This window comes from Belonocnema kinseyi, chromosome 9, assembly GCF_010883055.1.
Source record: "Belonocnema kinseyi isolate 2016_QV_RU_SX_M_011 chromosome 9, B_treatae_v1, whole genome shotgun sequence".
Taxonomy (NCBI): Eukaryota; Metazoa; Arthropoda; class Insecta; order Hymenoptera; family Cynipidae; genus Belonocnema; species Belonocnema kinseyi.
Window position 1 is genome coordinate 132,178,852 of NC_046665.1, and position 15,538 is coordinate 132,194,389.

The window sequence follows — 15,538 nt, forward strand, 5'->3', positions numbered from 1 at the left end:
AGATAACAAAAAATTCTGAAACTAACCAGAAACGGAAATTTCAAAAAATTATTTCAACATACAACCCAAAAGATAATGTTTAACCAGAAAATTAATTTTTTTTAACTAGAATAGTTAAATTTTCAGCCAAATAGATAAATCTTTAAAAAAATAAATTCTTAAGAAAGTAGTTCAATTTTCCACCAACTAGAATCTTTAACTAAGCGAGAAGAAATTTGAACCAAAAATATAACAGTAGTCTTTTTAAGAAAAAATAGTTTAATTTTCTTATTGGGATCTATTGATGCAATGGGAATTAAAGCGAAAAAACGACAAAAAGGGGGAAATGGGTAACGCAGTTTATGAACTGCCCTTAACAGATTAAAAATTTTTTTATGTTTTTAATATTGTGAAATAAAAATTCAGGGACGTCATTATCTAATTTCCAATATGCTTGTTTGCGTAAGCTTCAACCAGTCTAGATAGATTTTAATTATTATTACCCGGATGTATTCTGTTAGTTCCTGACCAATGAATTTCAAGCTTCACAGGAAATGCATATACTGTTGTGGAAATCATGATTAATTCACTCTCTTTGAAATTCTCTGTAGAGCGTTTACTTGAAATTTGCCTTCCAGAATATCTACTGGAATATCCACTTTGTTGATTCAGAATAATGAAGTTCATTTAAGGAAATCAAATAGAGAACTATCTCAATTTCAATGTTTAGAAATAGAATTAAGCAATTGCAGTCAGACGATGAATTAATTGAGGGATAATGATTTTGCTGAAATATTAAAAGCAATTTATATCTGAATTAGACTCAAATTGGATTATTTCCAAATTTAAAGCTGATTTACTGCGCATTGGTTTTAAGATTTGTCTCATTTATCAGAATAATAATAAACAAAATGGAAAGATTCAAGGTTTGAACATTTTGAATTCAATTTCGTTTCGTTGATTCTTTCCTTTTTCTCCCTCTCTAATGAACCGATCACACATTTTTGGAAATATCTCTCATTTATAGGGCTTTCCTCAATTTTTCTTATACAAGTTGAATTTTTCTTTAGTTTTTGTTTTGAAAGATATTTGCTAAAAGAAAACTTTTTAAGTAACTTTTGTTTCCTTTCAGCGGAGAGACCTGATGAGAAATTGATAAGAAAAACAACAATGGTTCGCATGGGAATCAGAGTAATTCAAGGTCCAACTTCACCCCCATCAACAAACACACTTTGTAACGTGCCTTCCACTACAGGGCTGCCATTGCCTAGCAGAATTCAGGGCTGCGATCCTCATAAGATAAAAGTTTCATACAACGATATCACCTACACTGATATCACGGAAGCAGAAGGTACTGCAAAATTTCCTATTATTTATTCATGGGTATGTTTCCAACTTCCCCTTTTCTGAATCCTTAAAATACACTTTTAAAAATTTACAACTACTTCGAAAAGTGAGTTTCTTGGCAACAAGAGGGAATTTTATAAAAATTGTTTAAACTAGGACTTGGATTCGAAGCAGACCATCTGCTTGCTTTAGAGGTCAAGATGATTTAAAACTGACTTTATTACGCACTGCAAATTTGTCTAATGTCTGTACAGACACTTTCATTAAGAATTCAAAATTTGTCACTTTCTAGGAACAAAATTGAATTTTATAAAAAAAAATTTTTGTTAGAGCTTGTATTCAAATTGGAAATTGTTCTCCGTTTTCCTTAAATTTACAGTTCCTTTCAAATTGACTATACTACATCATTGCAAGTAAATCTAATTTCTGTAGAGCTTGGAAAACTGAAAATTAGTAGCATCCTAGCCACAAGAGGAAATTTTATGTAAATTTTTTTTTCAATTATAGGACTTGGGTTCAAATCGGAAATTTTTCTTCACTTTCCCCAAATTGACAACAGCTCTCAGACAGACTTTATTACATCATTGCATGAAGAATTCAATTTTTTTAGCTTCTTAGGCCAAACCAGGAATGTTATTAATTATTTTCAAATTAGAGGTTGGATTCAAATTGTAAATGTCTCCGCTTGTCTTTAATTTACTACATCTTTAAAAATAATTTTACTGCATCATTGCTAATTTGTCTAGTATCTGTATATTTGCATTCATTAAGAAGTAAACACTTGCAGCTTCCTAAAAACAACAGGGTAATCTGATAGAAAATCGTTTAAATTAGTGATTGTGTTCAAATTGTTAGTTTGTGTTAGCCTACTTTAAATTTACAGCTACTTTTAATCTAACTTTATTACATCATGGACAATTCGTCTAACTTCTGTATAGAAGCTTCATTGGGAATTCACTATTGGCAGCTTGTTAGGAACAACAGGGAATTTTATAGACATTTTTTACAGCTAGGGCTTGGGTTCAAATTGTAAGTTTGTGACCATTTGTTTTGAGTTTAAAGTTCAACATCTGTAATACATCGTTGCAAATTTGTCTACTTTCTTTATAATTGCTTTCATTGGGAATTTCACATTTATAGCTGCCTAGAAACAACAAGCTAATTTTGTAGAAAATGGTTTTAAATAGTGTTTGGGTTCAAGTTTGAACTTTTTTTCCACTTACTTTCAATTTATAGCTACTTTTAAACTAACTTTATTACATCTTGCTACTTTGTCTAATTTCTGTATACTTGCTTCATTGAGAATTCAACTTTTGTCCCAGCCTTCTCCGCCTCTTCCTCAAAGCTTTTATTCTTTTCCTCTTTCTTTTGATCACACAACTAAGTATACTCTTTCTTTTTTTTCCTATATTCTTCCCTATTACTTTTTTCTTTTCTCCACTTTTTAAGTTCCTTTCTCACCTCCTTTTTTTCTCTTTACATTCCTCCTCCCATCCACTTCTATTACCCCCATTTACTAACTTCGTTTTTGTTTGTGCAATCTAATCCTTTTTTATTTCTTCTATCATTTTTTCCATCTCCTCGTCCACATTTCCTTCTCCCATTTTAATATTTCTGACGTTTTTTCTAAACTGTTCCCGCATTAAAATCCCCACCTTTTAGCAGCCTGATCTTTTCTTTATTTTCTTCAATCATTTCTTTCATCTACTCTGCTTTCTCCTACATATTACCGTTTACATAAACCACTACTTTCCACTTCTCTCCTCCCATCTTTACCTCTTCTACTATAAATCTTTCTTTTTGTTCTTTCCTCTCTTTCTTATCTTTCCCTGTTATATATTTATTCTTTACTCCCATCACCATTCCTCAGATTGCTCTGCTTTTTTTATTCTTCCTCTTTGGATGTTGCACTTGCCATTTGTCACCTGTTGGTAACCTTCACCTTACTCTTTCCCATCTTTTTTCATCTAGCCACGTCTCCATCATTATGACTACACCCCATTGTGTTAAATTTCTCATAAACTCCCTATCCTTTCTCTCCAAACCTGCTATATTCCAGTAAGATATCTTCCATTATTCCTTAATTTCGTTTCTCGTCTCTTTTTCCTTCTTGCTATTTCTTATTTTCCTATCTCCCGTTCCTTCCTCTCCTAGTTCCCTTGCAGCTCATTTCTTACTATCTCTTACCTTTCTTCATCCCAATCCCACCATACTCCGTCTATCTGTATTCTCCCATACTTAACCCATGTTCTTCTTCCCTTTTTTCTTTCCTCTTCCGCTATTTTCCTTAACTTATACTGCATCTTCCTTTCTACCCATGTCAAATCATTTTCTAGTCTCTCCGAGCTTCCATATAACATCCTCTTCTTTGTCATCACTTCCTTCTTATGTTCTCATTTCTTTTGTTTCACCAGTGCCATTATCTCCCCTATTCGCTCTTCCCTTCCTAAACTTCTCACTTCCTCTATCTCTACCTTCGCATCAATTCTTTTAGAACTTCTTCCACTCCTTCCTTCAGCTCCTTCCCCTCTAATCTTATACCCCTTATCACTATATTTCTTTTTCTTTCTCCCCGCTCTTTCCTTTCTATTCTTTGTTCTATTTATCTCAGTGTTTGTTTCTGCGTATTCCCACTCTCGTCCCACTAAAATCCCGGTTCGAGCTTTCTAGTTTCTTTATCCTACCTTGCATCTCCTCTACTCTTTTATTATTATCTTCCTGCTTCCCTAGTTTTTGTTCCAATGACTGCATCCTCTTTTCTAACTGTTCCCTTACTTCTTCCCATTTCTTTATTTCTTTCCTTAGCATAGCCATTTCCCGCCTAATTTCCTTCTTTAATTCCTCTCCCCTTTTCTCCTAATTTTCTTCATAAATGTCCAAGAAAGTCAGATTGTTTTGTTTATCACTGCTAATAAAAAAACGGGGTTTGGCTGCAGGAAGGCCCTAAACTTAATTCATAGCTACTTTCGATCTAACTTTATTACTTTTTGCTACTTTGTCTAATTTCTGTATACTTGCTTCATTAGGAATTCAATATTTGCAGCTTCCTAGGAACAACAGGGAATTTTATAGACATCCTGTTAAACTAGGGGTTGGGTTCAAATTGGAAGTTTGTGCCAATTTGTTTTGAATTTGCAGCTCTTTTAAAAATAGTTGTACTACATAATTGTAAATCTTTATGATAATTTATTTATAGTTATATTTATTAAAAATTAAATACTTGCAGCTTTCTAGGAACAACAGGGAATTTTACAGAAATCTTATTAAGTTAGGGGTTAGGTTCAAATTCTAAATTTTTATCCACTCGTCTTTAATGTATAGCTCCTTTTAAGCTAACTTTATTACATCATAGTTCATTTGTATAATTTCTGTATATGTGCTTCGTTGGGAATTCAACTTCTGCACTACATCATCGGTAGTTTGTCTCATATCTGTGTAGTTGCTTTTATTGGGAATTCAAAATTTGCAGCTTCCTAGAATCATCAGGATAATTTTCTAGAAAATTGTTTTATAAAGTGGTTGGGTTCAAATTGTCAGTTTGTGTCAGTCTACTTGTAATTTACAGCTACTTTTAAAAAAACTTTATTAAATTGTAGCTAATTTGTTCAGTTTCTGTATACAAGCTTCATTGGGAATTCAATATTCGCAGCTTGTTAGGAACAACAGGGAATTTTATAGAAATTTCTTTAATCTAGGGGTTGGGTTCAAATTGTAATTTTGTGCCCATTCGTTTTAAATTTACAACAACTTTAAAACTGACTTCATTACATCATTGCTAATTTGTTTAATTTCAGTATAGTTGCTTCATTGGGAGTTCAACATCTGTACTGCATCATTCTAAATTCGTCTAATTTCTTTATAATAGCTTTTATTGGGAATTTAACATTTGCAGAAACAACAGGTTAATTTTGTAGAAATTGTTTAAATTAGTGGTTGGGTTCAAAATGTAAATTTGTGTCCGCCTACTTTAAATTCACAATTACTTTTAAACAAACTTTATTACATCATAGCTAAATTGTGTAATTTCTGTATAGTTGCTTCACTGGGAATTCAATATTTGCGGCTTCCTAGGAACAACAGGGAATTTTATAGACATTTTTTGTAACTAGGAGTAGATTTCAAATTGCAGGTTTATGTAAATTTGTTTTGAATTTACAGCTCTTTTAATACTTACTTAATTACAACATTGCTAATTTGTCCAATTTATGTATAGTTGTTTCATTGGGAGTTTAACATCTGTAAAACATCATTGCTAAGTTGTCTAACATCTGTATAGTTGCTTTAATTAAGATTTCATCATTTGCAGCTCTCGCAGTACAAGACGGAATTTTGTAGAAAATTTGTTAAATCAGGGGTTGGGTTCAAATTTGAAATTTTTATTCGTTTTTCTCAAATTTACATCTTCTTTAAAACTGACTTCATTAATCATTTAAAAAATGTCTAGTTTCTGTATATTTCCTTTCATTGAGAATTTAAGATTTTTAGCAGATTTTTTACAACATTTTTAAGTTTTAAAAATGTGTTACTTCCCGACATTTTCCTTTTTACATCTGTGATACTTGCAAGTAAATATTTATAACTTAATAAACCTAGATAATCATTTCTCATTTGAAACTGATGGCTTGATGTTAAATTCTGAATATATTTTCCACACGTCGTAAAATTCAGAACTTCTTGAAAAGAAACTGAAATAGGGTAAGTTAAACTGCCCAAAGTTGCATCTAAAGGAGCTAAACTTCTTGGCAACTTCAGATTTATGGAGTCTCGAACACTTTCATAAGTTTCAATATTTCTTGAGGAAAAATCAACAAGTTTTTTTTTATTTATATCGTTGTATCCCTTTTGGCTACAAGGCAATTTTGCGTTCATCTTTATTTAAACAAAGAAGAAACGTGTATCGTATTATGTGCACCTGTTTTTTAATGATTTAAATTCTCCCATTTTGAGTCTCAGAGTTAATTTTTTCTGTTTAACAGGTTGAAAGCTTTCGCAAATTTGTAGAAAATAAGCTAGGAGTGAAGCTAATCTTACCATTTTCAAACATATTTTGAAAAAATATAGCAGCAACTCATTGGCATAAACGCACAATATTTTTTTTGCATGTTTCAGGAAGTTAAACTTTGAATAAAAAGTGGGACAATTTGTAATATTCTTTTTCGTTGGAAAAATATTTTTTTAAATGTACAAATCATAAACATGAATTTTCTTTAAAAGTCCCAAAAAAATAGACATTAATTTAATTTTAATTTTGTTTCAATTTATATTTATAAAATAGTGAAAAACTGTGGAAACATAGCTTTCAAATGAATCCGAGAACATTACAATTTTTCGATTATTTCGAATGTTATTTCAAATTTATTAAGACATTAAAATTTACATCATTTTTGTAATATCTAATCAACAAATGAACTAAACACCTTCAGCCTGAGCTAATTTTATTCGGAATTTTCGTAGCTTTCAACATTTTGAAGAGAATTACTTTTAGTTTGATACAATTAAAACTAAGAGGACAATCTGACTGGCAGTTTAAATATATAAATTTTGGAAATCAAATTTATATTTAAAAATTTTTTTAAAATGATTAAAATTTGGATTTCCAAACAAAAAATAAGATGCCCCATAAAAACTTCTCTATAAAATCCTTATTCTTTGAAAAAATTACAGAAATTTAGAAATTGTGATGGATGAAATTTAGGATGATAAAAAATAATTATTTTTCAGAACCAGAAATTCCTCATGCAGTGGTGGAAAAGCAATTTCTGCTGAGCGACGGTCGCGTGCGTCTAGAAGCAAGTTTGAGTCATGCAAATTATGCTCACGGAGATCCAATCATAGTTCGTGTTCACGTCACCAACAACAGTAATAAGACAGTCAAAAGGATCGAGGTAATATTAATCATACTTTGTATCTTCTTCTCAATTAGATTTTTTTATACATTTTTTATTTAGTTGGTAACGAAATTGTACATATTTCCAGGAAAAGACTTATAAAATTAGTTCACAAACTTATCATGTTTCAGGAGTCAATTAAAAATGAATAGCCTTTTAAATGTAATTCGATATTCTGCAATAAATTTGAAGCTAAAATTTTAGGAATTATATTCAGAATAAATCAAAAACTAATTTTTTGAACATTTTTCTTTAGCGTCCATTCAAATTTAATTACGACACTGTTGCAAATTGTAAACAAAACTTTTTCCTCATCGCTTCACCCTACTCGCCCTTACGCAATTTTTATTTGTTACTTCCCCTTCCTCACACTTCCAGAGCAGAGACTTCCCGTTCCCAACCATCACTTCTCTCCCCAACCGACTCACTTTTTTGAAAATTCCCCTACTTTCCCTCCCATCATTTCACCTCACTTCTGCTAACTTCCCTCCCCGCATTACCCTTTACAACCCCGAATTTCCTATAATTTTCTCTTGCCTCATTATTTCTCAACACCCCTATCCCTTTATTTCCCCTGCACCAACTACACCACTCTTTTATCTCTTTTATTATACCTCTTCTATCCTACTTTCCACCTTCACTTACCCTCATTCCCACTACTTACCCAATTCTCTAATTTCCGAACCAGCCTTAGCTCATTTTTCTTACCTCTCCTCCCCTTATTTCCTTTACTCCCCTTCCATACTTCCCCTACGTCACCTCGCCCCATTCCCCTCAACTCCCTCCCCCCTCATTTGTTTATTTGCCTGCTAACAATTACCTTATTTGCACTCACTTCCCCTGTTACTCTTCCCCTCATTTCCTTTCAATTCCACTACTTCCATTAATTTCTCTATTTCACTTACCCATCCTTACTTTCCCGATTTCCACATCCCTCACTTCCCTATTCGTCATTTCACCAACTTCTCCACTCCTCGTTTCATCTACTTCTCCGCCCATAACTTCCATAGTTCCATTACCTTACATTTCTCCTCCTTCACCTCCTTCACTTCCTCTCCCCATATTTCCTCTTATATCCTTTACTTCCCATCCCCTTATTCCTCCTAACCCCCTCCCAAATTTCTCCTAATACCCCTCCCATATTTCCCCTACTTCCCCTTCCCTAATGTTATGCACTTTATCTGTTTTCATTCCCCTCGCTGCCCTTCTCTCATTTTCTTAGTACCACTTCCATCATTCCCTTATACTTCCCGCAATTCACTAACCCTCATTTTCCACAATTGCTCCCCCTTATTTTCCCTACGTCACCTCTCTAGAGTCCTCTCACTTCTCCAACCTCTGCTCAATTTTCTCATTTGCCTGATACCACTCTCCTCAATTCTTCTCACTTTCCCTACTCCCCTTGTAAGGATTTCTGGTCAGGGCTATAAAACCCTAAAAAAGGGAAGAAACTGTAGGAAACATTCAAATTCCCTTCCTTCTTCCTTTCTCTCTTGTTTTTTTTGTCTTTCTTTTTTAAATAACGATCAAAAAACATTTTAAAAATTCTACAAACGTTTCGGTATTCCTTGAACACCTTTTTCAAGACCTTCATCTTTGAAAATTCTATCAATTTAAAATTGGAATGACCGAATTTTTCATTCTTATTTTAAGCCACATAATGTTTGCCTTGAATTAAAAAAAATGGTAAACCTTAACTTATTCCAAGATTTAGCAAAGATAAATTTTTCTCTACAAGCCTAAAATACTAAGAGGTTAACAAGAATAATAGTTTAAACAATTTATTGTTATTTATAACATTAATAGCTGACCTATTCAGTACATTTTGATTTAAAAATGAGAAATTCTAATTTTGTTTTAAAACAATTTTTAAAATGAAAAAATTCTTTATACAAGAAATTTAAAAAAAAGTTTTGCTAAATAATAATTCTTTAACTATAATGCTTTCAAAAATTTGTATTCTTACTACAGTATAAAAGTTTTCATCAAATGTTTTTCGCTGAAAATTTTTTTTGTAGAATATTTGAAAAATAAATTATTTTTCTACAATGTGTTTAATAATTGCATATTTTTTCTACAGTGTAATTTTGAGCGTGAAAATTTGTTTACAGTAACACGAATAATTTCTAATAATAACAGAAAATTAAGTATATATTTTATGAATTCTTTGGCTACAATATTTTTTGACAACTTTGTATTTTGATAAATTTTAATAAATATGTATTCTGACTTCGGTCTCATTTTTGAAGAAGAAAAAATTGCTATCATAGAAATAATTTCTTTTTATACCAGAAAAGTATCTACTTATTTTTATGAATTCTTGAACTACTATTTTTTAACAACTTTGTATTTTGAAAATTTTGGATACATTTGTATTTTTATTACGGTGTGATTTTTGAAAACAATTTACTTTCAGAGAAATAATTTATAATGATAACAGAACAGAAGTTTCTACTTTCTTGCAGAAATTCGTACAGAAATTTTTGGTTTTAAACGAATCAAATCATTTTCTTCGGCTCCTATAATTGAAAATAGGTCAAAAAACGTAAAAAGGTGAAGTTTTCGTGGATTAACTCGTGTCATTTTTGTCGCACAGACAAATTTGTATGAAAAAAATTGAAGATCATGATGAAACACATCTTTCTCATGCGGACTATTTTTGGATCAAATTGATAGTTCTTAAGAAAAAAACTAAAAATTAGTAAAATTATAATATATTGAAAAAAAAATTCTGGAAAAAAGTTTTCTTTTTATATTTTTTTCCTCTAGAACCAGGAAAGAAAAATTCAAATGTTACATAACATCTATGAAGTGAAGTTCTCGCTAAATTACAGTTTTAAAATAATTCCCAGGACTCACGAGATGAGAAAATTTGATCTTGGCCGACAACAAGCTTTTCTAACTGCTCATTAGAAATATCCATGAGCAAGGGTGGTTCCGTGATTTTTACGGTTGACCAGTCAATCATGTCAAAATACTCAGCAGCGTCATAATTTATCTTAGGAATCTTGAAGAATCGAATTCCAGGATTTTCGGCCTCTCCAGTTTTTTTTTTGACGTCCTTTCCCTCTCTTTTTTGACTGCGTTTATTTTTCTGATTGAATTTTTTCAACTAGTTTTTGTCGAGCCCCGTCTGTTATAAATGGTCTAGTTTTTATGGTGAACCATATTGGAACGTACACTTTGACGAGGAACGTCACCAGGGTTATGCAGTTTGCAGAAGGTTTTGGATTGAATAAAAAATCGCGGAAGACTCTATTACATGTTGTTCACTAGCGTGAGTGATTGAGATTTCCAGGTTCCATTTCAGCCAAATTCTCAGGACAATCGCCACTTATGATAGCATTAGCGATTCGGTACATATATTTCTGATCGGTACTTAGAACTTTCTCATCAACGTCTGGTATTGCAGAGTTGATTCTTTGAAATCTTATAACAGGACGTTTTTCACGAGTTGCAATGTCTTTGCCAATAGGACCAGAGTTAGCTGTGGGTCTTGAAGTTGGGCCATCCAAATATTGGAATAAATGCCGGAATGGAAGCTCATTACCATGAAGTAAACACATACACCATTGAACTTCTTTCTTGATTTTCATTTTTAATAGACTGATTACGCCACCCTTATAACATAGAAAATGGCGGATCCTCCATTGTAACGAAATCGGTGTTCAAGTAAGTTGCAACAAATTTGAGCCACATAGGTTCATTCGGAGAATCTAGGGAAAAGCATCATTTAGACACTGTTTTTTCTCATACAGAGCAACGTGAAGGGTCGTCTACAAACTGTCAGTTACCTGTCAAGATGATTTTGTCAAGCGTTATTTGGGTGAAACAGATATTGATAAGCAGATAAGTTTTAATAATAATTACCTAACTTTTAATTTTCTCCCATTTACCAGTGACTATTAGTGTCTTCAAATAAAAATTGTACTTGGCGTGATATAATATCCAAATCTTAGGTCAGTCAAAACCTACATAACATTAAAACCACCAAAGCCGGGATGTAAAAACTAAGTCGTCTACATCTTAATTAATGAAAGAAAGTTGAAAATGTTCTGGTGGCTGACAGCGCGGTTCATCAGTCCACAACTCTCGGCATTGAGCCAAAATTCAGTCTTTAAATTCTTTTCCCTAGATGCCCAGATGTGCAACTACGTTCAGAGGAATACATTTGAAACTTGAAAATTATTTTAAGTGCTCATTGGGAGACCAATGAAATTTGAGCTGCAACAAATTGAACACCAGCGTTTTTCTGTGAACCTGTATTTACTGCAGTGCTGTCACAGCCTATTGCAAGTATAAGGTCACACCTGATAATTTTGTCATCAAGGTGGCCAATCATACTATCCGCAATTTCGCGAACTGCACCCCCCGTTGACGGTGTGTGACCAAGATATTCATCACCTGGCTCTTTGACCACAGAAATATGCCCCTTTTTTTACTTTTCTCCGGTGAAATTTGTCACCCATCTTCTCTTGGATTAAAGTATCATCTTTGCGACTATCAAAGTACAGTCCACGTACTTCAATCCCAATAGACTTCTTTTGAAGCTTATCTCTGCAATTTTCCTTCTCTCGTCTCAACTTATTTTTATCTATGATTTCGGTAGAGTTTCGTTATGTAACAATACAATAATCTTCTAAAACTGATGTTGCCAAAGCTGCAGCCGCTCTATCCGGAATATTGTAGCGGTCAGCTATTTCTGCAGTACAATTCAATGACTGTCTATTCTGGGGTTTCCGAACTATTCCAGCTGCTTTTTTGGGAGGCTCATATTCATCTGAAGAACTGATAGATTGTCTGTCAAATTCATCGGCAGAAGTGTGTTCATCCGAATTTTCTGGTAACTTGTCCGTCAAGTTAGAGGCTGCACTCGTTCGTGAATTGGCCTGGCTTTTCATTTTCCTGTCAAGTCTCTTCTTAAATTTTATTGTATACGATTGATCAATCGAACTTGTAACCATTTTCCGAATACTTTTTTGGTCCTTCAGAAAATTTCTCTTGTTGAATGGGACTTTTTTAGACTTTTCGCATTTGCACTCTGAAAATTCTGAACACTTACAAGCTGATATCTCGAAAAGCGTTTTCATTTGTTTTTAGAATTTTTCCAGCCGGCTTTGATGAGAATAATTGTTCTTGTTTTTGTCTGTATGAAAGTTCTTCATCAAGCTTTTGTATTCATCGTGGTATTTTTTAATTTTATTTATCGTTCCCTTCCTCGAAATAGGGGGTATGGAAGTGAATTTCCAGAGGTCGATTAAATCGATCGCAAGATCGTTTTTTTTTTTTTCATTTTAACGATTTCGAACATGTATTTTCTATCTCAATGGCAAACAATGAATAGAATATGCTACTGACAATCGGTTTTTGATAACTATTATTTCGTCTGAATGGGGAATTATACGATTAGAAATATTCAATCCAATGACCCAAAAATATCTTCACCTGAAACTAAAAACTTTTAATCTGTACTCTGTTCACTGAGAGAATGATCGACAGCGCGCAGTTTTTTCAGAAAAAGGTGGAATAAACCCCGTAAAGGGTGTGTTTAACAATATTAAAACTGACATTAGAAGTTTTTTCTAAGGCTATAAATCTAAGAATGATAACGTTTGGGAAAAACAGAGGTCAGACACTTAAAAGTCAGGCCCTTCGCAGCAAGGTTTCCGAAGATTTTAAATCTCTAAGCCACGCCTTTATGACAGTTTGCGCGAACTGGACGAAAATCGGCAGTTTTTGCCGGTTTCTAAATTTTTTTTCGTAAACTATCAATCTGATCGAAAAACAGTCGACATAAGAAATATGTGTTTCATCAAGATCTTCAATTTTTTTCATAGACTTTTGTCTACACGACGAAAATTACACGAGTTAATACATAAAAACATCACTTTTTTACGTTTTTTGACCTATTTTCAATTATAGGAACCTTAGAAAATTTTTTGATTCCAAAATCTTTGAAACCACTTACTTTTGATGACAAATAGAAACTTTTGCCGGTAGGCCAACCTAAAATTTCCCATATTTCGATTTTTCGGCCCACCCTACTATACATTTTACCTTACACAGATATAATTTCTGATGAAAACAGGATATAAAATCTATAGCGTTCAAATATATTTTTTAAAAGAGTTATTCAACTGCAATGTTTTTTGACAATATTGAAATTATTACTACAATTCAATTGTTCTAATGCAAAGTACATCTTCTCACATATTTAAAGAATATTTGAAGATTGATTAATAATTATCATTAAAATAAAAGAACTTTATATAATTTTACAACTGCGATATTAACAAAAGTCTTCTTCTTTATTCATAATGTGTCCCCTAAGGGTTTACATGACTTCAATTCCTTACAATCTTTCCGTTTAAATCTATATATTTTTTACAATCTTATACTTTCTATATATACAATTATTTACAACTACTTACATAAAGTCTTATCTCTAGTTCCTTATTTCTATTTCCTGCGATAGCGCAATTTAGGACTTGTTAGCAAGCGAGTGAGCGAGCGAACGAAAGCGAGAGTGCAAGCGAGAGAGAGAGAACATGAGAACGCAAACGCATCTTAGCCTACTTAACTTTTACTTTACCATTACTTACAATTTTCACGCTTCTAATCTAAGCGACTTCCGTTTCCTTTTTCTTTCACTTTTTTTATACCCCCATTTACCTTTTTCAAGTGCATTCTTTCATTCTCCCTCATTCGCTCCTCTAGCACCCTCCAACTCCTTCATCCATTCTTCTCCTAAACCATCTTCGCCTAGAATCTTAACCACATTTTCTTGCCAGCTTCCTTTATCTTCCATTCCTCTCCTACATCCTTCCCATACATGCTCCCATGTTTCCTCCTCCCATTCACATATTCTACACATTCTGTTCTGTTCTTTTTCCCAGTACATCCCCTCCCTTACCTCGTTTCCCAGTCTAAATCTTGCTATTCTGGTCCACCTTCTCTCTCCCCATCCCTTTTCTAAATACTTTGGCAGCCCTTCCTTTTTTATCATCTTATACCATTTATTGTATTTTGATTTCTCAATTGCCCCCCATCTTTCTGTTAATTGTCTTACCCTCTCCCTTTTTTTCCAATTCTTCATATTTTACTCCAGTCCCGTCTTCTATTTCTTTATCATTAAAGAACTCCCTCCTTTCTTCTTCCCACCTCGTTAATTCGATCGCCCTCCCTCTCCTCTCTTCTACCTCCATCAAACACTTTCTCGCCAACTCCCCTCCGTTTCCCTCCATCAGCTTTGTCTCAAATTTCCATGCCCTCTTACCCGCTTTAATACTTAACTTATCCCTTTGCGCTTCTTCTCTCACCATATATCCTGCCGTCCTCCAGTCTGCCCCTAGTGTCCACCTTATATACCTTTCTTGTAAACTCTCAATATCTTCCCTTTCTTTCCATCCCCATATCTCTGCTCCATAACCTAAAACCGGCCATACCAGCGTATCAAATAACCACATTCTCCTTCTCTAATTTTGTTTGAACCTCCGTTTTCCTATTCCCCATATCTGTTTCATTAGCCCTGCTGCTTTTTTTATCCTTTCTCTTATATGAGCTGTATGATCTCCATTCGTCTGCAAGATATAACCCAAATATTTATACTCTTTGACTTCTTCTAACTTTATTCCTTTCCATCTCCCTGTCCATTCTTTCTTCCTTCCTCCTCCTTTTCTAAACCTCATTATCTTTGTCTTTTCTACATTTACATTCAGATTTTTCCCATCTAAGTATTTCTCTAATCCTGTAATTAATCCCGCCATCCCTTCTTCATCCTCTGCCATCAACACTATGTCATCTGCGTATGCCAGTGTATATATCTTTTCCTTCCCTATCCTAACTCCTCCGCAACCCTTTCTCCTCATTTCTTCTTTCAAGTCTGATATTAATAAATTAAATGAAAGTGGGCTCAGAGGACACCCTTGTCTCACACCTCTCACCAACCAGAAACTATCTCCTACTTGCTCTCCTACCTTTACCCTGCTTCTTGTCTCCCTAAAAATTTCTGATGCTCTCTTTATTACTCCCTCTGTTATCCCCTTCTTTACCATAACTTTGTGTATTTCGCCTCGGTCTAATGAGTCAAACGCCGCCTTTAAGTCCACGAACATTGCTATTATTGCCCCTTTTTCCCTTTTAATTCTCTTATTTACTAGATAGTTTAGAAAATATATGTTGTCCATTACCCCCATTCCTTTTCTAAACCCTGTCTGATTCTTTGACTCGATCTTTTTTTCTTCAACTTCTATCTTCAATCTCTCCGACAAAATAGTTACATATACTTTATACAGTGTTGGCATCAACGTCACCCCCCTATAATC

The 15,538-nt window shown here is 33.4% G+C and overlaps 1 protein-coding gene across 1 annotated transcript in view; it reads left to right on the forward strand.

The window, feature by feature from the left end:
- LOC117180753 (beta-arrestin-2-like) overlaps nucleotides 1-15,538 on the forward strand; it is a 104,049-nt gene that overhangs the window by 69,341 nt on the left and 19,170 nt on the right. The window contains exons 3-4 of the mRNA XM_033373243.1: nucleotides 1,112-1,330; nucleotides 7,048-7,211. Coding sequence (XP_033229134.1) covers nucleotides 1,112-1,330; nucleotides 7,048-7,211 — 383 coding nt within the window. The remainder of the gene's footprint in view (nucleotides 1-1,111; nucleotides 1,331-7,047; nucleotides 7,212-15,538) is intronic.